The following is a 25736-nucleotide window of genomic DNA, read 5'->3' as shown; positions in this document are numbered from 1 at the left end:
CACACGGTCTCAAACTAAACATCTCAATAAAAAGGCAAAAGGAAGCAATTCTGCTCTCAAGAATGTATCAAGAAACACCAAACCTTCAGGTCTTCGAATGCCATCTCCGAAGATTGGATTTTTTGATGCGGTTAGTTATACACATTTAAAAACATATCGGTTCATTTTTTCTGTTTACTAATTAGCTTATTTACAACTTCATTTAAATAAATTTATTCGTTGCTAATTCCTCCAATTGTATGAATAATATTTCTATTGATAGGAAAATTCTATGGCATTAACACCGAATGAAGATCTGAAGTTCCACCTCGGTACACATAGCAGTTCTAAAACTGGGACAGTTACTGGTAACTGCAATGGAGCTTCAGAAAGAACAATACCTAGCAAGCTTCAGAAGACAGAAACTGGGAATATGAAGCTTGGTTCTGAAAGAAACAGAGTACTTTTTCCTTCAGGCGTCAGGTCTTCCGATCCTGCCCCTTTGAAAGAAGACAAAGGAACCCAAGGATTTATGGCAAACAGAAAGGGAATGAAGAATGAAGACCGGGACAGCCAAAGGGACAAGAAGCAAAAAGATTCCAGAGCACACTGCTCCAGAAAAATTCTGCAAATAATTGATGATGACAAGGAAAATTTGTGTGCTTCCATAACCAAGTTGATTGTTTAACCAAACACACGGTAGCCATTAATTTCATCCAGGATTTGTAATAGCTTCCCAAAACAAGAAACAGTCTTCTCTGTTGTGTTTCAATGTTTGAAACAATAAACATGTCTACGTTAAGTACAGAGAGTAGTAGATTATCGGCCCTGTGAGATGTGGAACTGAGATATTTAATATATGTTTCTCGTTTCCATTTTCCTGAAGCTTACATTCATTTCCATTATTGCTATAACATCGTCTTCAACATCACATTATATGAACTGCTCATGAGCAAAGATGATATTTGTGAAGATAGCTAGCTATGCTGAAGTGAAGAAGCAAAGCCATTTGGTTGTTAAGTCACGTGTGAGTAATGCCAAGTCAACAAGACAGATCAGCAGCAGCAGTGATAGCTCAACTAATTCTGTTATACATGCTTAGAGTTAACTAAGTAGAATTAGTTACTGATTTGTTAGAATTAATTAATGATTTGTTAATGCTTGTAATGCGCATATCGACAGCTCATATTCGGGGCTGTTCTATTAAGAAATAATATGTAACAAATTTAGAAAATTATCTTTTTTCTCAAATTTTCTCAGCTGCCAAACAACAACTCTTCATTCAATATTACAATTGTTTATTGGTATCAGAGCCAAAATGGCTAGCTCAAGCAATCTCAATTCAAATTCAAATTCAATTACTACAAGTCAAATACCACAAACAACATTTTACTTCATTATTGCAGTAAAATTAGATCGATTTAATTACGTGATCTGGCATAATCTTGTTCTTGCTTCCATAAGAGGAAATCGTCTCGAAGGCTACGTCATTGGAGAGAAAGTAGCTCCAAACCAATTCATAGCTTGACCAAACTATGTTGGAGTTAGAGCTGGCAAAATGGGTCACCGGATTATTTTTGTGTCGTGTCAAATTTAGGTCGACGTAAACACAACCCATTTAATAATTGTGTTAAAATATTGAGATCCAAACCCAACACGGAAAATAAATAAGTTACCCAATAACTTGTTTAATATTTATATATTTAACAAATGTTATATACACACCCGAACATATTACACATTTATACTATTTAAAGTTTAAATTATATATATGTAAATAATATTATATATCTATATCATAAAATATACATGTGTATCAACAAATTACACACTTACACTATTAAAGTTCTAAATTTATATAAAATTTTATAAATAAAACATTGTATATATATCCATCTTCAAAAAAAAAAAAATTAAAAAGACAGAATCTTGTCTAGTATTTGATTTCAATGACAAGAATCTAAAAATTATTTTAAAATATAAAATACAATCGTGTCATTGTTTAGGAAAATAGGTCAAGAACTTTAACCCTAGCCTGACACCAAAAAATTCGTGTCAACCTGGACCAGGCCCATTTAATAATCTTGTTAAATTTGAGGACTCATACCCATTCATTCATGTCGTGTTCGTTTCGGGTAATCAGGTCGTGTTAAATTTTGGTAGCTCTAGTTGGAGCAACATTTGGATCTATTCAACAAGTTGAGAATCCTGAGTATAATACTTGTAGATCACATGATCAAATGCTGCATAACTAGTTACTTAGCTCCATTAGTGAAGGTATCCTAAGCATTGTTCTTTCGTGTAATACTTCTTTTGATTTCTGGAGAACTTTGAAGAAAAAGTTTGGAGTCCAATCAGAGACTAGGGTTCTTCAACTTAGATATGAGATGAATGTCTTGAGTAAAGATTCTTTAAGTATAAAAGAATATTGCTTGAAAATGAAATCAATTGCAGATAAGCTAGCTTGTGCTGTTATTCCAATTTGTGAAAAAGCTTTGTTACAATAGATTTTAAATGGCATAGAAGCTGGATATCTAGGTATAGCTACATTCATAACAACAAGCAAATTAGATTATGATAATGCTTATGCTTTACTTCTTACTTATGAACCTGGACTTGAACAAAGTCAAAGTGAAAAACATATGTTCAATGTCAATTATGGTAATATGTCTAACTGCAATAACTATAGCATGATCAATGCTTATTATGCATAAATAAGAGGTGATGATAACAAGAAAGGTTATACACGAGGTTTTTAGAACAACTATAGTGATCATTCAGGGGTTAGAAATAGCTCATTAAGTGGCATATCGATATTCTTCAACTTTTATCCAAGAGGATTTCCTTTTGGAATTGGTCACGTTGCTAATCATTGAAGAGGTCAAATGATGATGATTGGAAATTTTGCTCATTTTAGAAAGGGTTCTCTTGGTGGTGGTTTGATTGACAATGGTAATTTGTCCCCTGTTGAATCATAGATCACTAATGGAGATAAATCAGTACCTACATGTTAAATTTGCTTTAAGTCAAGGCATACAGCTGCTGAATGCTAGCACATGTGTATCGAAAACTATGTATCTCAGTCAACAAGATAGTTTTACGAGGGCAAGATTCCAAGATCTATTTATATGGCTAACTTTGAATTGTTTATGTGAAATACTACTCACCAAATAATAGTCCATGGTCGGTAAACAATTCTAGAACACAAATGGCTTACTTTAAAATAACCAACTTATGGTTTCCTCTTGGACTATCCTATATGACTATCTTTATTAGCTTGCCTGGAGTTAAAGCTATTTATGTTGCAAACTTTGAAGGGCCAACAGATGAAGGTTGGTACCTAGATAGTAGTGCTACTCATCACTTAACTAACAGCATGGCTAACCTGAATGTCACAAAGGAGTTAAGAGGTAGTGACAAACTTATCATTGATTGGTGAAAGATTATCAATAACTCACATTGGTGATTCTTATCTTGCATTTGGAGGCTTTAAAATACCACATGCTTATTCATATATTGTGCTTAAAGATATATTGCTTGTTCCTTCTATTATAAAGATCTTGTTAAATGTTTCCTAACTGACTGGTGATAATAATATCTCTATTAAATTCTTTGGTTCATTTTGTGTTGTGAAGGATTTACTAAAAGGGTAGGTTTTGATGTAGGGATTGCTGAGAAAGGATTATATAAATTGATGTTCAAATCCTCCAAGATCAATAAACCTTCTTCTTTTTTGTCTTAGAGTTAGGTCAATAAACCATTATTCAATGTTATCAATTCTCAAGTGCCTTTTATAAATAACACTAGTTCTTCAAAAATTCATTTCCATAACACTAGTTTTGATATATATTATGATTTTGCTAATAAAATAACTCTTCTGCAAAGAAGATTTGGGCATTCTAATCTTCAAAGTTTACTGTATTTACTCAAGTTTAATCAAATTGATAATCTTTCTACAAACATGATTAAATAAACAACATGACATTTTTGTGAAGCACGTCAATGAGGCAAGATATATAAACTTTGTTTTCCTATTACAAAGTTAAAACCAAATCTGTACTTAAGCTTGTTCATACAAATTTGTCAGAACCCTTACCAGCCCTTTCTAGAGAACGCTTTAGATACTATATGAGCTTTGTTAATGAATTCACTAAATATACTTAGATTTATGTTTTGAAGTTGAAATATGAAGCCTTAGATGTCTTTCAATTGTACAAGTTACAAATTGAAAATCAATTTCAAACAATAATTACTAGGGGATATAGACCATTTGTTGAACTTTTAAACCAATGTGATACCCTTTTTGGACACTCGTGTCTATACACACATCACCAAAATGGTTTAGTTGAGAGTAAATATAGGCAAGTTGTTGAGTTAGGCCTTATTACTAGCTCAAGTTAAAGTACCTTTAAAGTTTTGGTCTAATTCCATGTCTCTATCACATGAATAGGTTACCAACCTCTGCTCTTAAGATGACAACCCTATATCAAAACTTTTTGAGCATAAGGCTGATTATAAGATGCTTAAGTGTTTTGGTTGTGCTTATTATCAATTTTTAAGAGATTATAATAAACACAAGTTTGATTATTACTAAATTGAATGTGTCTTCATTGGTTATAGCCTTTTTCACAAAGGTTACAAATGCTTACATCTTTCTGGGCACACATATATCACAAGACATATATATATTAAAACACCTTCCCTTTTGCTTTAGATCTTTTGTTTACCTCTATTGATAAAGTACAATAAGAGTCTGGTTATTCTCTTACTCCGCATCAAGGGTTTCATCTGTCTACTCTTCCTATCATTTTTAATCCTTCAACTAGTAGTTTTAAATCTTTTCTTCCAGTATGTTCTAGCAATACTGAACCTCTTTTATCAGTAGATTTAATGCAGGCAAATGGTTTTACACATTTTCAATCCTAAACACTAATCATATTCCTAATTTTACAGCTAATCAGCCTACAATAAATACTTAAATTTCTTCTTCTATCTTATCTATCATATTCTCAAATAACAATCAATACCACTTAACCTTTGTAAAACAAACACCAGAATACTCATTCCATGATCACAAGAGGAAAAACATGTATTTTTAAGCCAAAAGTGTATATACTGCACTGCTGATCCATAAAGAACTAGATTTTACAATTAATGAAGCTTTGTGAAATGAAAAATGGTTTCAGGCCATGAAAGATAAATATGATGCTTTGATAAAGAATGACACTTGGTCTTTAGCACGAAAGTTTGAAAATCAGAAAATTATTGGTAGTAAATAAGTGTACATAGTGAAGTATAATAATGATGCCAACTTAGGTAAGTGTAAAGAAAGATTAGTAGTTAAGGTTTTCAGTAGATAAAAGGGGTAAATTATTTTGAAACATTCACCTTAGTTGTAAAACTAGTAACAGTCAGAGTTGTTCTTGGTTGTGATGCATCAATGGCCAATTAGACAAATAGATGTTAACAATGCATTTTTTAATGGCGATTTAATAGATGAAGTTTTATGCAGCAACCAAAGTGTTTTGTTGATTAGAACTATGGATAGCAATTGTGCCTGTAAACCCGCAAATCCGCCCAAACCTGCCCGCCAAAACCCACTCGCTATGGATAATTTTGTGGGTTGCGGGTGTGTTTGGTATTACAAATTGAAACCCGCACTTGGATGCAGATGGGGTTGGTATTAGCCCCATATTTGACGGATACCCGCATGGATATCCGCTAGACCTGCAATATTTTTTTAAATATTTTTAATTTAATTTTACTTGAAAAAAATTAAATTTAAAAAGTATATAAGGAAAATAATACAATTATGCAAAGTGCCAAATAATCAAAATATTTTTATATGAACTATTTTTCTTTAACTTACTGAATGAATTATTTCATTATTATAATTTTTTTCTTCAGATTAATATTTGAAAAGTATTATTCTTTTAAAAATATTAATCTTAATCATTATTAGAGGTATCATGTTGTGTATTTTATATTTAAATTTGAGAATTTGTATTGGATTGATGTTGAAATTTTAATTTTTCATTTATATTGGTTAAATTTAAAATTGAATATGGTATGTGAAATTTGAGGTTATTATTGTAAATTTATATATTGAACATTTATGATTTTAAATGTACAAACTCGTAAAAAATTAGTTGGATACCATTACGGGTCTAGTAATTATCGAAACCTGCAGCGGGTGGTTTTGTTAAAAAAATAAAACCCGCTGCGGGTTGCGGGTGAGTTTGGTAATTTAAATTTTGTGCGTGTTTGGGTTTGGTAATGACAAACATTACCAAATCCGCTGCGGGCGGTGCCCATTGTCATCCCCAATTAGAACAAACCTAATTTTGTTTGCAAGCTGCCCAATGCATTGTATGGATTCAAAAAAGCTCTTAAGGCTTGGTTTCAAAAACTCAGAGGACGCCTTTTATAGTAGGGTTTCAAGAATTCAAAATCATATTCATCATTGTTTTTGAGAAAAACCAAAACATCATTGATTATGGTGCTAATATATGTTGATGATATTCTTGTTATAGGACCCAATAGTATAGTGTTGGAGAATTTTATTTAACAATTTAGTTCTATATTTCCATTAAAGAATCTAGAGAAATTGTTATATTTCCTTATGATAGAAGTGCTTTATAATCATAACAACATCTACTTGTCTCAGAAGAATATATCAGAGACTTACTTAGTAAAGTGGATATGCTTGAATGCAAAGGTATAATCACATTAATGAGCAGTGGTAAAGATTCTAAACTATAGAAGATTATTGAGGGAGAGATAAAGTATTACATTGAAGATGCTACTTATTACAGGAGTATAGTTGGTGGTCTTCAGTACTTAATCTTAATAAGACCATATTACTTACATTGTACACCAACTCTTCAGTACTTGATGGCCTGCAAAAGAGTTCTGAGATACTGAAAAGAGACATGAGATTATGGTTTGAATTTTGTCAAAGATGATGATCTCAAGTTACTGCATTCACTGATGCAGATTACGAAAGTGATTTGAATGATAGAACATCAATTAGTGCCTACTATGTATAGCTTAGTTTTCTAGTCATTTAAGAAGCAAATTCGTCTGGCCCAATCTCAGGTGTTCATCTTTTAGGACCACCAAAATGTAGACATGTATATTATTAATAAATGTAAATGAACATTTACATTTATTCACTTTATATTTTTTAAGTTTAAATATTTTTAATTAAAATTTTAAAAATACCTAAAAAGTGTAGGTTAGTGGACATCTATACAGGTATCCATCGAATATTTGACATATACCAAACTCACCCGCAACTTGATGTGGGTTTTAATTTATGATACCATATCTGCCTGCAACCTACAAAATTACTTGTAACGGGCGGATTTAGGCGGATTTGTGGGTTTACAGGTAGTATTGCCACCCCTAGTAGAACAATTAATCACCCTCAATAACTAAACAAAAATTAAAGATAAAGCAAAAGTCAACAATTGTCACCATTTGGTGCAAGGGACTAAGCCAATTGGTTGAAACTTTTACGTGCAAACAAAGGATAAAAGGTCAAAAACCTACACATCAACCTCTCAAAAAGAACTAGTTAGTCTGCATTTATGCTTTGAGTGGCATTGTTATGGTGCATGGAATAAAAAAAAAATTGACCATCCATATCTGAACATGTCCCTACATGTGCTGAGACAAGCATGCCATCAAACATCATTTTGTGGAAACACTATCCCAAACAAGAAATATCAGTCAATAAAAACATACAATCTTTTATCTTCCCATATTATGTCAACCTCTCAAAAAGAACTAGTTAGTCTGCATTTATGCTTTGAGTGGCATTAGTAGGGTACATGGAATAAAAAAAAATTGATCATCCATATCTGAACATGTCCCTACATGTGCTGAGACAAGCGTGCCATCAAACATCATTTTGTGGAAACCCTATCCCAAACAAGAAATATCAATCAATAAAAACATACAATCTTTTATCTTTCCATACTGTGTCAACTACGATGCCTAGGAGTAATGTCAACTTGGTAAATATCTTTAAACAAGAACAGAAAAATGAATTTTCTTAGAAAAATGTAATGAAATTTAGCATGTGAAAAATTTAATATCTTTACACAAGTTAAAAGGATGGACTGGGATTTGATTCAACAAACAAAATGAACTTATCCAATCTTATTTAGAATTATTATTCTTTACCATAATTTAAAAGTGCTTGTTCAGGCTATAACTTAAATGATCAACTTGTAAAAGGCTTATATAAAGCAAAATTACGAGAGTCAAGTGAACTAAGTTACCCACTCTAAGAAACATTAACAACATAGAAATAGAATAAATAACAATATAGATTAGAAAAGTTTTATTGAAACTAAATAAAGTCTAACCTCTCCATCTGGTAATCTAATGACATAGACAGAACCATCTTTAGAACTAGTAAGTGTAAGGGTTGAATCCGAGGTTGTGGTCAAGCATATCAAACCCGCTCCATGATATCGACTTCTTATAGAAAAAGCATAACATAAATAAATAGATGACACAAAGTAAACAACTACTAATGTAATCTTTAATTAAAACATAAAGCAACTAATCCTATTGTAGATCTAGTCTTCAAAACTTGAACTATAAAACAATCAAGCAAGACAGTTTGGTACACTCTAGTTATAAAGATATGTTGAATAAAAGAAAGGTGACAAACATGACATGTGCTGCCTCTTGCCTCTAAAAAAAGCCACCATATTCTATAAAATGAGAAGATACTAGCTTTATTGGAATAAATTCGAACTTTTTAAAATTCTAATTATTTTAAATGCAAACACTAAGCATAGTAGTTAAGGAGAAGGTAAACCAAGACAATATTTATGCATATTCTAAAGGCCAAATTATAATTTTGGGAACTTTTAATTACTCAAGATATAAGAAAAATATAATGACGATGTTTAAAAAGATTGGGAAAAGAGAAGAAGGTGAAAAAGCTTGAGAATTAATTAAAAGCAACCATCATATATTTAATTTCGAATTTTAAAATTCCTTATCCACTCATTTCTTTGAGTTCAAATCTCAACTTCAGTGACTTAGGGAAAACAAATAGAGAAATTGCAAATCAAAATCTATAATTATACCTTTTTTGACCTTTCTTTCTTTCATGCTTCCAAAATTCAAAATCCTTAATGATGTATCATCAGAACATGCACAAATTGCGTTACCTTAAACAAACAACAGTCAATATAAAATTACAAAATATATAAATAAAACAAATATAGTTGAAGCCTAAAAAACGAGGTAGAAGAAAATGATAGATTTATGAATACTATCAGGCGTAAAATCACCACATGTCATTCTACTGCTATAACCTACAAAAATGTTAAAATTAAACCTTTCCTGCAGTATCATATGTGTAAGCCATACAATCTCTTGACCACCTAATATTACATGGCTTGTTGAGTGCCAACTTAATACTGAGAGAAAACCATATGTTTAGTTATAAGTGTTTAAAAAAAATAAAAGAGAATAACTTGATCACTAAAAAAGAAATCAAATAGTTTCACCTCAATGTCCCCATTGATAAGCTAAATTTTCCTTTTTAATTAAAAAATTACAGAGTCCCAGTAGAAGACAGACCCGTCAAACCCACTGTGAGCAAGTAGAGATCCACCTTTACTAAAAGCCAAAGCAAAAACTCCATTCAGCTGACCTAAAGAGAAATTAAAAAAGTTCAAATGAAAAAAATATTATGCAGCTAACAAATATGGAATTAATAAGAAAAATTTACAGCTAACAATCATAAAAAAATGGAAGAGTAAACAGCTCAAGCCAAATTATTATGCAATTAATATCTTTTATATGTACTATATACCAAGAAAACTATGACATAATTTTCCTTTATTAATCTTCCAAAGACAAGCTGATCTATCTTCACTTCTTGCATAACTGTTTGTACATTACAATATGTTAGACGGATTTTGTGATCTTAAATCCTGCAAAAATTCTAGTGAAAGATATATAATGCCTTATTGCCCTTGAGATAAATTCTGTTTGTGCATTACACAGGTTCACTCAGCCCAACCTCAAGTGTTCATCATTTAGGATCACTAAAATGTAGACCTATATTACTAGGAAAATTTACAGTAATAACCAAAAAATTTTTGCTTTTTTTCATCTTAACCCCCCAAAAATATTTCTATCAACATTAGCCATAAAACAACATTTGAGACCAAAATACCCCTCCCTCATCTCTCCCCTAACACTCTTTTTCACTCATCTCTCCCAAACCGATCCAACTCCCATCATAGGCGACGACATCAACCCTCGTCGGCGGCGGCTCCATCTCTCACCGACATCCGATCTACGATCTACAACCTTCAACAAAACCTAGGTTAGTTATTTTTCTTATTTTCATTAATTTAAAATGAGATTTTAGAATAATAATAGTTATAGCTTGAGAATAATAGTGGTGGTGATGATGTTTGTGGTGGTTGGTGGTGTTTGGGAGTATTGTTTTCGATTTTGGAGTGATTGCGCTTAATTTTGGGGGTGGGGAGGGAGGGGCGCAGGGCGCGCGCGCGTCCATCGCTAGGCAGCAGCGTGCGCCCATGCACGGCTTGCTGTCGCACCATATTTGGTGTGACAGCAGGCGCTGTTGCACCAAAAATTAGAGTTTTTTTTAACGAGTCAATTTTTTTTCTGTAAATGTAATGTAATAATTTTATAAATATTACAGATACATGGCGAAATCAGAATCACCGGATATTGAAGTAGGCAAGATGTATTTTCGTTATGCTGATCACTTTCCTGGTCGAATTTTGAGCATGTGTATGTTATCTTCGGTCGTAAAAGCCATCGAGAAAAAATTAACAAAGCGGCAGTTGAGTATGTTCAAAAAGGATATATTTGGGCATTTTTTGGAGTGTCGAAGTTTTCCATTTAGTGGGGTAATTTTGCACAATCTTTTACTGCAGCAAGTGGCCCATGAAGAAGATAGCCGTGAGGATCAATTATGGTTTCAAATTGGTAAGCATTTGATTCGCTTGTCAATTGTTGAATGGTGCTTGGTTACTGGACTTTCATTTGGTGTTGATACCAATCAAGAAAATGATGAAATGGAGCAGAGGCTACGGAATACGTATTTTGGTGGGGTGCATCGTAAGATTAATGTGAAGCAATTCGATGCAGTATTTAAGGAGTTGAAATTCGAGGAAATGGACGATATGGACGCATTAAAGATTGCGCTGTTTTATTTTGCGGACAGAGTACTGAATGCAAGAAAAAATCACTGTCAAATTAATTTCGATTGGCTTGACCAAGTTGATGATATCCAGTACTTCCGAAAGCATCCATGGGGTCTATTGTCGTGGGAAATGATTTACGAGAGTCTTGACAATGCACTATTCTAGAAAGACGAGAAATTTAAGAAGACTCGGTTGAAAAATCCAGATCATAATATTAAAAAATACAATCTTTACGGCTTTACGTCTGGGGTTCAGGAGCTTTTTTTTTTGTTTATTAATAAGTTTTATAGTATTAAATATTTGATAGTTGTTTTATTTGATTTTTCACTTTGGTTGTTGTAGGCTTGGATTTACGAAGCAATCGGAGGGTTGCCATCAACATGGGTCGTCAAAATGAAGAATAAGATTCCCTGCATTCTGCAATGGAAGCCCATGGCGTCTTCGAGAATCAACTTTGCGGAGGTTTATTCGTTCTTCAACGACGAATCTCGTCTTGTAAGTAATATGTATTACTTATTTTTTTAACTTTACTAAATTTAAGAAATGTATACTTACTTAAAATTTTCAATTGAATTTATGGCAGGGGGACGTTTTACAAACTCTTGAGCTAAATTCAAAGGAGAGTAGCAGAAAATATTGGCTCTCTGTGAAGGATTACTTGCCAAGCATTCCAGACTGGGTTCATAAGGTCGGTATACTCTAAGTACAAAAAATTTGTTAATCGAAATTTTTGACTTTTCATTTACTAATTTTAAATGATACTTTATACAGCACCAACCCTCAATCAACGCGATGCCGTCGGTTACAAGGCAATCAAACGAGCATGACGATCATGATGACATACCAAACCCAATACCAGAGTAGCATCATGACACTTTTGAGGATGAGGTGGGTCATGACACTTTTGAGGATGAGGTGGCTGTTGATGACCACCAGCAGCAAACAGACAACTCTGATGACGCACGGGATTCTGAGGTTATAAATAATATATGATATTTTTCCTTTATAAATTATTATTTTTTTATTGTTATTCTAAATTTATTTTTTCCTTTTGTAATAGTCGAGGACAAAACAGTTTAATGATTACGTACGACGACGGCTGGATAAGATTGATCGTAACGTGTATGAAATAAAGTCAGAATTAAAAGATTTTAAAGAAACCTTTGTTGGCTTCATCGACACATTTTCTAAGCGTCCAAATAAGGATTCTCCCACTGCACGCTCGTATGCGGTAAGCTAATTTAAATTTAATAATTATGTTCGTTTAACTTTTAATTTGATAGTTATTTAATATGTTCTTTTTGGCGAATGTACAGGCCCCGGATGACTATGGAGTGTATACTGACGTGGGCAATGAAAATTTGTCTACGCCCACGTCATTGTATAGTTTCTACGGGAATGTTAGTGGGGAGAGCGTGCAGGTGTTCACAGAGGCGCCTCCGGGGGTTAGTAAGTTCGGCCGCGCGTACATACCATCGTATGTTTATAACAGTCCTTACATGATTCCTCCGGTCAGGCGAGGACAGAACGTCCGGCCTTTATCGCGACCCCAAATCATGGAGCATGCGATTGACATGAGTACGAGTGTGGATGTAAATCCACTGAGAGGATTGGAGGACTCTAGTCTGTTTGCTGAGTTTGATCGAATGGTTCACTGGTGATAGCAAAGTTCGCCGGAGAGTCCAGTACCCGCGGTCATTCTTTCAAATAATTTTGAATATATCTTCGATGGGATGGCTAGGCGATGAGGGATTTATATTTTCCTCGTGGTGTATTCTGTTGTGGATTTGTGTATAATTTTTTTTTAAATTGTAATATTTTTTTTTATACAGCATATTCACGAGTATCTCCGCTTGATTAGCGAGAAACAACGGCAGTATCCAAATGCCTTACTCCAACGTGTCACACATACTGACACATTTTTTTGGGTAACGTGCCGACAAAACTTATAAATACTATTTAATTTGATTTTTAATTATTGCCTTTAAGTGTTGTTCATTTATGCATTTCTTGGTTATCTATGTACTAGGTGTTCTTGAATCAGTTATGGAACAACGGGGATTGTGCGGTCGATTCATTAGTATTCGACGACCGCTTGAATAGTTATCTTTATGGGCGACAACACACAATGTCCAAATCAATGACGGATGTCGATATGGTATGTATTTTATTACATTTCACGTGCTCTATAATGAAAATATTCGAGTTGTTGCTTTTTCTTTGTTGTATTTCAATTGCATATATAACGAACATGTTTTTTAATTTTTATATGCAGTTATTTATCCCTGTTAACTTGGACGGCGCGCATTGGGTACTAGCACGAGTTCACTTTCGGAAAAATAAAGTTTGGATTTATGACTCATTACTCACATTTCGCGACGACAAAAGGTACAAGTTGAAATTCAAGCCACTTGAAGTTATATTCCCTCGATGGTTGGAATATGTTGGCTTCTACAATATCCGACCCGAGTTGTGGAGTGAAGACCCGTGGAAAGTTATTGCAGTTAAGAGCGTGCCGCAACAAGAAAGAGGCACTGGCGATTGCGGTGTTTTTGTATTGATGGTTACGATGTATTTAATGTTCGGGCTTATATTGGAGTTTAACGCTAGTCATGTCGAGTACTTTAGAAAGAAGATTGTCGTTGATATATTTAATGACGATATTATATTGTAGACCTATGTAGTAATTTTAATGTTGAAATTTGATTTTTTTTAATTTGCGCACTTAAGTTTATATAATTTTAATGCCTCACATTTTGAACTTTAAAATAAAATAAAGTTTTCTGAAATATAAGTGTACAATACACAAAAAACAATAACAGTTTTAACCAACGAAACACAAAAACAATAATAGTTTTAACCAACGAATAACACACAAAATACAACTAACTTCGAGTCGACGCAATAAGATTCTTACATCGCTTACGATTATGGCCTAGTTCATGACACCGGCCGCATCTTACAGTCCGCCGGTCAATGTCCTTGCCAGCCGAGGGTATTCTGAGCTCTTTACGACGGCCAGGTGGTGGTGCCTCAACTGGTGGGTATACTTGCATCTCCTGAATTTCATCTAGAACTTCCCAATCAGCCACATCACCAACTGACTCCACTGGTTGTGCATAAGCTATCGCCAACAATTCTGTAGTGTAAAAGTCCGAGCAAAAGTTAATAAAATCCACCCGGTGTGTTAGACACGCCGCAATTGCATGAGCACACACAAGCTGATCAAGCTGAAACACTCTGCAGGAGCAAGTTCTCTTTTGCAAGTCAACCAACCCTTCCTTAAGCCCACCGCCTATAACTTGAAAGTGATGCGGAGACACCGGCCGAACTATCATTCTTTCAGCTATAGTTCTCCTCTCAGTGACTATTTCATTCGCTCATGTTGTTAGCCGAGTAGTCATTGATTCAGCCACAATTTTTCTATCATAAAACCATTGCTGCAATGTTTTCCTAAAGTGATCAACAAGATGAGTAACATGAAATTTTTAAGGTTCCCTCATGAAAGCATTAACACTCTCTGCGATGTTGGTGGTAAGAATGTTATACCTCCTACCTTCAAACTGAGACCTTGCCCAATTACACGTACCGACATTATTTTCTAGGTAATCAGCCGCACCCGAGTGGATCATCCACAACCCTTTAAGTTGTCTCTTAAATTCCTCGTGGCCATATGCTTTTGCTGCATTAATAAAGGCAGGCTCAAATTTATCCCAAAGAGCTTTGGACATTCTAAATTGTGACTTAATGTTACCTTTGACGTAGTAAAAACAAACGCCATGAGTTGCATTGTGAAATACTTTAAGAACGGCTCTCCTTATGGCAGTGCATCGATCAGGGATAATTACCAACTCAGGTCTATCACCAATCACTGCGTGTAACTTCATCATAAACCATTCCCAAGCATCATTGTTTTCTGAATCCATGATCCCAATGGCTAACGGATACAATTGATTGTTACCATCAAGACATGTTGTCACGAACATGCTTCCACGATATAGTCCCTTCAGATGAGTACCATCTACAGCAATGACAGACCGAATGTACTGCATAAACCCCTTGATGGAATATCTGAGTGCTACAAAATAGTACAAGAAATTACCATCTCCATCCTGCTCGAGGTGAGTGATTGTACCCTCATTCGTTGTAGTTAGTACGTGAGAATATTTAGGGAGCAAGTTGTATGACTCTGCAGGGTTGCCGCGAACTATTTCAAGACCAACTTCTCTCGCCCTATATGCCTGCTGGTATGTTAACTGAACATTGTATTCTTGTTGCATATCTGCTCTTATGTCATTGGGAGTATAAATCCTCTTATCTTGAATATATTTTTCTGCGATAATATGACCGACAACCCGGCTCCTTACTTGATGACGTCCATCAACCAATACCTCATTATGACAAGTGTGTACATTATCAATTCTCTTCACCACCCAAGGAACATTTTGCTCGTTCGAACTTCTAGTTGCTCGAATACGCCATTTACATGATTCTGAACAACAGTGAGCCTCGAAACGTGTCGTAGTAGACCGTGCAATCTTGAAATCAAACTTATCTCTAAAGGCCACCTTGCATAGTTGTAATATAAGCTCATTTTTCTCAGCAAATAGCTTACCCACGCTGATATCATCTGAGTCACAACTGCTAACAAAGCTTGGAGCAACCATGTTCGAAGGCAAAGTTGGAGCAAGACTTATAAGGGGGTCAATTCTCTTTCTCGATCGAACCATAGAAGGAATAGGTCTATTGCCTCTGTTATTCACAGGAGTATTGTCTTCACACTCATCCTCATGTTGAAACGACGGAACATTCGAAGGACCGACTCCTCCATCATCACCATCATTATTGAAACGAGTGCCTCGCCTCGTATTATTAGAAGGTTCTGCACAAACATTATCCCCCTCTGTCTCATTATGAAAATCATCATTGCCCGAAAATCATTGTTGTAATACGGAGAATATCGTTGCTCCAACGACGTTATTGAAAATACCGTTGCTCCAACATCCTGTAACGTAACGCCATTATCATCATCGTTGTCATAATTGTCGTGGATTGGAGAGTAATATTGCTGCAGCGATATTGTCCTTGGCAACACCTCTTCATCATTATCGGGGCTAGACATATTTGCTCTAAACGAAGTTTCTGTATCGACATGTGGCTCAATACCTTCGCTCGGAACTCAAGGTGATGTGGTCACGAATATAGGAATGCATCCAAAATTAACTACGTCAGATGCCATATGCAACACAACCCTCACCATTTCATCGTCACATATATCCATGGGCATTGCACATATACGATATAATGTGTTACTAGACCTCAATGTTGTCTTCATTGTGATACTATAGTCATTAGGGTTTATTTGTAACACCTCGTATACTCTTGCCAATAACTGATCAAACAGATAATTTTTTCCAACCAAAAAAGCTCGATTTTTACTATTCACGTACTCCATACGGCCATTCTCTAATGTCTCCCACCAACCATCGTAACACAATTCAAGTACAACTGAATCCATTAAGCCTGAAATTATAAAAAAAATTTATTTGAGTCATATTAAAATAATACAGTTTTAATGAATCTCCAGGTGGGTGCGACAGGCAACCTGTCACCCGACTCAGTTCAGTAAGTTCAGAAAATAATTCATACCACTAAGTGATGTCGATTTGTGTTGGATCTGGATAGATTATGATCGGATATCACTTTTATCGTTGTCTTTTGCGGTCGCCGTTGGCTGATGATTCAAGAGTGAAAAGCTGCTTTTGGTTTGGCGATATGGGAGAAACAATGTTGGTTTTGTTCTGTAAAGAAGGGTAATTTGGGAAGAAAGGCTTGTGTTTGGCTAATGTTGATAGAAAAAAGTTGAGAGGATTAATTGCGAAAATAATAAAATATTAATGGTTATTTTCGTAAATTTCCCATATTACTAAAGAGTACATGTTTATAGGTGATCTTATTCAACATAAAGCATAGACCAACTAATGTGTATATTTATTTATTTTGTGAATTAGTGATTGTTTATTAATTTTCATCAATTATCTTTGTATTATTATGTTTCTATAATTGAACATCATGATGTATATTATCTTGAAGATATGTTTGTGTTATGGTAGTCGTAGATCAGTTGTGCAGAGCGGCGTACAAGAGAGTTGTAAGTAGTTGTGAAGAAATTTTTCGAAAAAATAATCCACTGAAACGTGCAAAATCTTTACTTTATATAAAAAAAACCCTAACTACATTATTCGTTACTTTAGTATAAAAATAAAGAAATGGAGTCCGCTAGTTCACGCAAATCCAAACAAGTTATCACAGACGAGCCACTTGTAGGGGAACTTTCACGTGTGGTTCTGGTAGAAAAAGTGAGTTTGTTGGTGTTAATGGAGCATTGCATTGACAACCTTGTAAATTATTTAGCTTTTAAGAAAAATCCAAACAAACCGAAGTTGTCCATGTTGTTCAAGGAGTTTAAAGATTGTGATTTCTCTGTTGAATCAAAAAGACTAATAAAATAAGTATAATCTAATTTTTCTTTTTAGAGTTGTTGCAAAATTGCACCTTTAAATAAATTAATTGTCAATTGGCATCGCTTTGTAGGATATAATCGAGGGGATTTATGTAATAACTGATGAAAAATGTGTAAATGATGACCTCATATGCAATAATGTACTAATTGCACATAGAGAAAGGTGGCGTCTAAAAATTGACATGAGTATAACTTTTTTTGGAGATGGTAAAGTAATTTGTACTATTAGAGTTTCTTAGTTATAAATACATTACGTGTTAGCTCTTACTTTTTGTTCTTTATTGTAAGCACATGTGTTTGGCAATCAATTGAATTTAATCCGGACCCAATAACAGTAGTAAGAGATATTTGCAATTAATTTTGATTATTATTATTCTTTAATCTTAATTTTTTTTATAGTAAAATAATTTTTCATTATAGATCAAGAAATTTGACCTTTTCACGAATTTTGTATTTTTGTATTCGCATTTTAAAGACTTATAGTGAATTTTTGTGCTCAATTTTACTACATTTCTGGTGGCCAACATCCTTATGAAGGCAATAATGATTCTGAGTGGTAGAGAAACATTTTAAGGGAAAACAACAAAAACATTTCTCTATCGCCAGAGACTTTCAAAGAAGTGAGAAAGCTTATATCTTTAAAAGTAATGAGCCTTGTTATGCTTATTTTGCATAAAGATCCAAAGAAAATGTTTACCTCACTAACCCAATTGTTTGTTGAGTTTATCATTTTTTTTAGTAATTCTTGATTTTCTATTTTTGTGTGTTGTATATTTGTAGACCAACTGTAAAATAACTTTTAATGAGTTTGTCACATTTGTTTGTTTTAGTTTTATATCTTTTCAGATGATATATCGTTCTTGTTTTTTTCTTTTAACACAGGTTCACTTCAGGTTTTAATCTTTTAGGATCACTAAAATGTAAACCTATATATCGTTAAAGAATACATGTCTCTCGGTAATCTTATTCAGCACAAACAATGGAGTTTTAAATACTAGTGAATATGTTATTGCTCTCTTATGTCTTTATCAGCCCAAACACCCCATACAGTTCAGTTAGGAGACGCGGTAGATATATGCCAAATGTCGTCCAGCCATTCGCCATGCAATTTACTCAAATCAAGTAACGTTTGAATCAGATCTATTTTTGCCTCCACTTGATATTTCACTTGACTAGTAAAAAGCATGTTGCTCAGGGTTTGAACAAAGTCCATTCCATAGCCTTCTTGGATGACAAAAAAAAAAGATGTTTCAAAAGAGCTTTTGTAGTTGGCCTACAAATATAAAACAAACAGAAATAAGAAATCCAAAATTACCCAAAAAAAAATTATAAACTAAACAAACAGTGAAAGTAAACATTTTCCTTGGATCTCTGCATAACATAACCTCAATGAGGTTCCTTGCTTCTGGGGTCATGAGATCACTTACTTCTTTTGAAGTCTCTTCTGGCAGAAAAATATTTTTGTTATTGTCTGTCAAAATGTTTCTCTCATGCTCATAATCATCGTTGCCTGCATAAGGATGTTGGCCACCAGAAATGTAGTAAAAAATTACCAACCTCAGACTAAAAATATCTTCAGCTGCCTTTATTGGTCCCGGATTGAATTCAGGCAATTGCCAACCTTGTGTGCCTAAAAAAAAGAATAAAAAATAAGCTGAAACATAACGTTTTTATACCCAAGAAACTCTAAAAATACATATTACTTACCAACTCCAAAAGAAGTTATACACTTATCAACTTTTGCACGTTGTCTTTCTTTATGCGCAATTAGGATATTATTCGGCCTAATATCGCCATGTACACAATTCTGACCATGTAGCACCTACAACCCCTTAATCATATCCCTAGACAGCCATGCCAGTTGGTGATTAATTTATTAAAATTACAATCTTGTAACAACTCTGAGAAGAAAAGACGACAGGAAAAATTAGATTATAATTACTTTATCAGCCTTTTTGATTCAATTGAGAAGTCACAGTGAGCAAACTTCTTGAACGTGTTAGGATTTTTCTTAAAAGTTAAGTAATCCACAACGCTTCCACTGCGATGCTCCATGAAAACCATCAAACTCTCATCCATTCTTTCTGTTTTAAAATAGCGAACAACATAATCAGAATTTATTTGTTTCAAATTTTGAAGAGCTAGCACTCTCACTTCATTATCATGTTCTGGAAATAGCTTCACAGCCGCTCTACACCCATCATGTGTGCCTTTCTGCATGGTTGAGCCACAACTCTCATATCTCAAACATATTTCAAAAACAGTATAATCACAATGTTTCATCACAGAAATTCTATAATACAAAGATAATTGACGAAAATAAACATATATCACTAATTCACAAAATAAATCAATAAACAAAATAACTGATATTTAATACTCCATAATTTTTATTCTAGATCCAGAAATTTAACCCTTTTACGAATTTTTGTATTCGCATTTTAAAAACTTATGGTGAATTTTTGTGTTCAATTTTACTACATCTCTGGTGGCCAACATTCTTAGTAAGGCAATAATGATTCTGAGTGGTAGAGAAACATTTTAAGGGAAAACAACAAAAACATTTCTCTATCGCCAGAGACTTTCAAAGAAGTGAGGAAGCTTATATCTTTAAAAGTAATGAGCCTTGTTATGCTTATTTTGCATAAAGATCCAAAGAAAATGTTTATCTCACTAACCCAATTGTTTGTTGAGTTTATCATTTTTTTTAGTAATTCTTGATTTTCTATTTTTGTGTGTTGTATATTTGTAGACCAACTGTAAAATAACTTTTAATGAGTTTGTCACATTTGTTTGTTTTAGTTTTATATCTTTTCAGATCATATATCGTTATTATTTTTTTTTCTTTTAACACATGTTCACTTCAGGTGTTCATCTTTTAGGATCACTAAAATGTAAACCTAAATATCGTTAAAGAATACATGTATTTGGGTAATCTTATTCAGCACAAACAATGGAGTTTTAAATACTAGTGAATATGTTATTGCTCTCTCGTGTCTTTATCAGCCCAAACCACCCAATACAGTTCAGTTAGGAGACGCAGTAGCTTCGTAAAGTAGTAATCACACACTCTTTCCTCAAATATACCAAAAAGGCTAGGGCGATAGTTGTACAAGTGATCAGCTGTGTTGTCGATCTCCAACAACAAGTGCCTGGTTCTTGGAGGATTATTGTTAGATATATGCCAAATGTCGTCCAGCAATTCGCCATGCAATTTACTCAAATCAAGTAACGTTTGAATCAGATATATTTTTGCATCCACTTGATATTTTACTTGACTAGTAAAAAGTATGTTGCTCAGGGTTTGAACAAAGTCCATTCCATAGCCTTCTTGGTTGACAAAAAAAAGGATGTTTCAAAAGAGCTTTTGTAGTTGGCCTGCAAATATAAAACAAACAGAAATAAGAAATCCAAAATTACCCAAAAAAAAATTATAAACTAAACAAACAGTGAAAGTAAACATTTTTCTTGGATCTCTGCATAATATAACCTCAATGAGGTTGCTTGCTTGAGGAGTCATGAGATCCGTTACTTCTTTTGAAGCCTCTTCTGGTAGAAAAATATTTTTGTTGTTGTCTATCAAAATGTTTCTCTCATGCTCATAATCATCGTTGCCTGCATAGGGATGTTGGCCACCAGAAATGTAGTAAAAAATTACCAACCTCAGACTGAAAATATCTTCAGCTGCCCTTATTGGTCCCGGATTGAATTCAGACGATCGCCAACCTTGTGTGCCTAAAAAAAATAAAAATAAAAAATAAGCTGAAACATAACGTTTTTATACACAAGAAACTCTAAAAATACAGATTACTTACCAACTCCAAAAGAAGTTATACACTTATCAACTTTTGCACGATGACTTTCTCTATGCGCAATTAGGATATTATTCGGCCTAATATCGCCATGTACACAATTCTGACCATGTAGCACATACAACCCCTTAATCATATCCCTAGACAGCCATGCCAGTTGGTGATTAATTTATTAAAATTACAATCTTGTAACAACTCTGAGAAGAAAAGACAAAAGGAAAAATTAGATTATAATTACTTTATCAGCCTTTTTGATTCAGTTGAGAAGTCATAGTGAGCAAACTTCTTGAACATGTTAGGATTTTTCTTAAAAGTTAAGTAATCCACAACGCTTCCACTGCGATGCTCCATGAAAACCATCAAACTCTCATCCATTCTTTCTGTTTTAAAATAGCGAACAACATAATCAGAATTTATTTGTTTCAAATTTTGAAGAGCTAGCACTCTCACTTCATTATCATGTTCTGAAAATAGCTTCACAACCGCTCTACGCCTCTCATGTGTGTCTTTCCGCATGGTTGACCCACGACTCCCATATCTTAAACATATCTCAAAAACAGTATAATCGCAATGTTTCATCACAGAAACTCTGTAATACAAAGATAATTGATGAAAATAAACATATATCACTAATTCATAAATTAAATCAATAAACAAAATAACTGATATTTAATACTCCATAATTTTTATTCTAGATCCAGAAATTTAACCCTTCTATGAATTTTTGAAATTTGCATTTTAAAGACTTATGGTGAATTTTTGTGCTCAATTTTACTACATTTCTGGTGGCCAACATCCTTATGAAGGCAATAATGATTCTGAGTGGTAGAGAAACATTTTAATGGAAAACAACAAAAACATTTCTCGACCGCCAGAGACTTTCAAAGAAGTGAGGAAGCTTATATCTTTAAAAGTAATGAGCCTTATTATACTTATTTTGCATAAAGATCCAAAGAAAATGTTTACCTCACTAACCCAATTGTTTGTTGAGTTTATCATTTTTTTAGTAATTCTTGATTTTCTATTTTTGTGTGTTGCATATTTGTAGACCAATTGTAAAATAACTTTTAATGAGTTTGTACACGTTTTTTTTTTAGTTTTATATCTGTTCATATCATAAATCATTATTGTTTTTTTTTCTTTTAACACAGGTTCACTTTAGGTGTTCATCTTTTAGGATTACTAAAATGTAAACCTATGTATCTTTAAAGAATATATATTTTTTGGGTGATCTTATTCAGCATAAACAATGGAGTTTTAGATATCAGTGAATATGTTATTGATTTATTTTGTGAATTATTAATTGTTTCTTGATTTTCATCAGTTGTCTTTGTATTGTATTATTTTTACAATGGAATCGGTATAAATTGCGTTACCTTAAACAAACAACAGTCAATATAAAGTTACAAAATATATAAATGAAACAAATATTGTTGAAGCCCAAAAAAAGAGAAAAAAAATTAGACTTATGAATACCATCAAGAGTAAAATCACCACAGGTCATTCTACCGCTATAACTTACAAAATTGTTAAAAACCTCTCTAGCAGTTTCGTATGTGTAAGCCTGACAATCTCTTGAACCACCTAATATTACATGGCTTTTTGAGTGCCAACTTAACACTGAGAGAAAGTCATATGTATAGTGATTAGTGTTAAAAAAAAAGAGAGAATAAATTGATCATTAAAAAAGAAATCAAATAGTTTAACCTCAATGTCCCCATTAATAAGTCAACTTTTCCTTTTCAATTAAAAAATTACAGAGTCCCAGTAGAAGACACACCCGTCAAACCCACTATGAGTAAATAGAGATCCATCTTTACTAAAAGCCAAATCAGAAACTCCAATCAATTGACTTGAAGAGAAATAACAAGAGTTCAAATGAAATAATGTGTTATTATTTTTTATTCTAGAAGAACGCAAATATGGAATTAATAAGAAAATTTTACAGCTCACAATCATAAAAAATAGAAGAATAAGCAGCTCAAGCCAACTACATACCAAGAAAGCTATGACATAATTTTCCTTCATTAATCCTCCAAAGATAAGCTGACTTATCTTCACTTCTTGCGTAACTGTTTGTGCATTACAATATGTTAGACGAATTTTGTGATCTAAAATCCTGACAAAATTCTAGTGAAAAATATATAGTGTCTCCTTGCCCTTGAGATAAATTATGTTATGTATTACACATGTTCATTTTTCCCAACCTCAAGTGTTCATATTTTAGGATCACCAAAATATAGACCTATATATTATTAAAGAATACACATTTTTTGGTGATATTATTCAGCATAAGGCATAGACCAATTAATGTGTATATTGATTTTCATCAATTTTCTTTTTATTATATTATTTTTGTAATAGAATGTCGTGATGTATATTATCTCAGAGATATGTTTAGGTTGTGGAAGTCATGGTTCAGTCGTGCAGAGAGGCGTACACAAGGGTTGTAAGCGGTTGTGAAGAAATTTTTAGAAAGTTAAAAGTCAGAGCTTTGATAGGCTTTAAAACATGAGGGTGAAATGAATAACTTTGACAAAGCATGTGTTTCAATAAATTATTCCAACAACAATTTATGTATAACTACTATAAGTCTGAATGAGTTTAAAAATGATTAATGTTCGATAGAATAATTACCAAAATGGCCAACAAACTTATTTATTGAATTATCAACTTTATTCATGCACGTTGCGACAAATATTGTATAAAACTTCAATCGAACCATATGAAATTTTTAAAAATAATAAATAAATAAATAATTATGTGAGAACAAGAGTGAATATTGTACTATCACCTATGGTAGCACTCCTTCGAACATACTCAAAAGCATATGAATAATCTGCATTCATCAAGTCTTAAATTCATTTAAATTGAGATCATAAATGGTTGAAAAATTGGAACTAAGAGGGAAGAAAAAGAGGGTTGATTATATTTCTAATGTTTCGTTGAAATATGAAATGATCAATGGGAATGAATCATTTATATCTTTCAATTGGACAAAAATAACATTAACATTTACCAAAATTTCAAATTATATTCAAAACAAATTTTTTTTAGAAATAGAAGTTAATCGTACCTACAAGTATGTTAATATCTAATGAATGAAAAAAAAATGTGAATGAACAAATTTCTTACCATTACTCTTTTTTCAAATTAAAAATACAAAATATTGTGCAATAAAATATTAGTTATGCATTATAGTAAGAAATCAATATGTAATAAAAGTGTCAAATATAAAAAAAAAATTACTGACAAAATTACTAGATCATCAGCTTTTTATGATTCAAATTAGATCAACTGTATGCAGAAGTCTAAAATATGTATTGTATTAATCAAATCATAATAAATTCATTATCAAATCTATGAATCTCATTCTTTCTAAGCAAGTAAAAATCAATTAATCCTTGGTGTCCAAAAGCAAAAAGGTCCAAAACAAACAGAAATAGAATCGCGTCTCTTTCATTACAATACACATGAGAAATCAAACTCAACTAGAATCATAGTCATACATCTCTATTATAACAAGTTTAACAACTAAAAAAATGCTAAAAATCACTGAATCAAAATCAAAATGAGAGGAGCAATATTGACTATGGAGCTGTAAATGAAGTTGTTAGGGGCATTTGTATAATTTGGAAGCTATAAAAATTTATATTACAAAATCAGCCTCATATAATATTACCAAAAAGGATAAATAATTTAATTAACTAAACTATTGCAACCTCCATAAACAGCCTTTTGTGAATTAGTGATTGTTTGTTGATTTTCATCAATTATCATATTGTTTCTGTAATGGAACATTGTGATTTATATTATCTCGAAGATATGTCTAGGTTGTGAGAGTTGTGGTTCTATGCAGAGAGGCATACACGAGGGTAGTGACGTGGCTGTGAAGAATTTCCTAAAAAAAAAAATCAACTGAAACATGTAAAATCTTCACATTATGAAGAAAATAAGCCCTGACCACATTATTCGTTATTTTAGTATGAAAATAAAAAAAATTAGAATAGTTAGTTGATGTAAATTCGAATAAGTTATCATGTGTGAGTCATATGTAGGGGAACTTTCATGTGTGGTTTTGGTAGAGAAAAGGAGTTTGTTAGTATTCATGGAGCGCTACATCGGCAGCCTTGCAAATTATTTAGCTTTTAAGAAAAATCCAAACAAACCGAAGTAGTTCATGATGTTCAAGAAGTTTAAAATTTG

The 25736-nt window shown here is 33.1% G+C and overlaps 3 protein-coding genes and 1 long non-coding RNA gene across 4 annotated transcripts; 2 read left to right on the top strand and 2 right to left on the bottom strand.

Annotated features, from left to right (window-relative positions):
* Positions 1-10691: 10691 nt before the first annotated feature.
* Positions 10692-11360, top strand: LOC107177996 (uncharacterized). Its single transcript, XM_015532613.3, has one exon. It carries the CDS (start codon positions 10692-10694, stop codon positions 11358-11360), a length of 669 nt encoding a protein of 222 aa, XP_015388099.2.
* A 96-nt stretch (positions 11361-11456) lies between these two features.
* On the top strand, positions 11457-12630 carry LOC102622691 (uncharacterized). Its single transcript, XR_008054351.1, has 5 exons — positions 11457-11690; positions 11779-11883; positions 11967-12170; positions 12256-12426; positions 12512-12630. It is a non-coding gene; the product is annotated as an uncharacterized LOC102622691 (long non-coding RNA).
* Positions 12631-14080: 1450 nt separating this feature from the next.
* On the bottom strand, positions 14081-14533 carry LOC127901762 (uncharacterized). Its single transcript, XM_052439342.1, has one exon. The coding sequence runs from the start codon at positions 14531-14533 to the stop codon at positions 14081-14083; it is 453 nt and encodes a 150-aa protein (XP_052295302.1).
* Positions 14534-21015: 6482 nt separating this feature from the next.
* LOC107177997 (serine/threonine-protein kinase/endoribonuclease IRE1-like) lies at positions 21016-22046 on the bottom strand. The gene is made up of 4 exons (XM_052439341.1): positions 21769-22046; positions 21534-21670; positions 21209-21453; positions 21016-21096 (listed from the first exon to the last, which is right to left on the bottom strand). The coding sequence occupies exons 1-4, from the start codon at positions 22044-22046 to the stop codon at positions 21016-21018; spliced, it is 741 nt and encodes a 246-aa protein (XP_052295301.1).
* Between the last annotated feature and the right edge of the window lie 3690 nt (positions 22047-25736).

Source organism: Citrus sinensis, chromosome 4, assembly GCF_022201045.2.
Source record: "Citrus sinensis cultivar Valencia sweet orange chromosome 4, DVS_A1.0, whole genome shotgun sequence".
Taxonomy (NCBI): Eukaryota; Viridiplantae; Streptophyta; class Magnoliopsida; order Sapindales; family Rutaceae; genus Citrus; species Citrus sinensis.
This window is presented reverse-complemented; position numbering and strand designations above follow the sequence as displayed.

What these genes read in the sequence shown, in the direction of transcription:
- LOC107177996 (XM_015532613.3), top strand. Translation starts at nt 10,692, where the DNA reads ATGGCGAAATCAGAATCACCGGATATTGAAGTAGGCAAGATGTATTTT.
- LOC127901762 (XM_052439342.1), bottom strand. Translation starts at nt 14,533, where the DNA reads ATGATAGTTCGGCCGGTGTCTCCGCATCACTTTCAAGTTATAGGCGGT.
- LOC107177997 (XM_052439341.1), bottom strand. Translation starts at nt 22,046, where the DNA reads ATGCGGAAAGACACACATGAGAGGCGTAGAGCGGTTGTGAAGCTATTT. An exon ending in GAATCAAAAAGGCTGATAAA is followed by an intron (nt 21,671 to 21,768) that starts GTAATTATAATC and finishes ATGGCTGTCTAG; the next exon opens with GGATATGATTAAGGGGTTGT. An exon ending in TATAACTTCTTTTGGAGTTG is followed by an intron (nt 21,454 to 21,533) that starts GTAAGTAATCTG and finishes TATTTTTTTTAG; the next exon opens with GCACACAAGGTTGGCGATCG.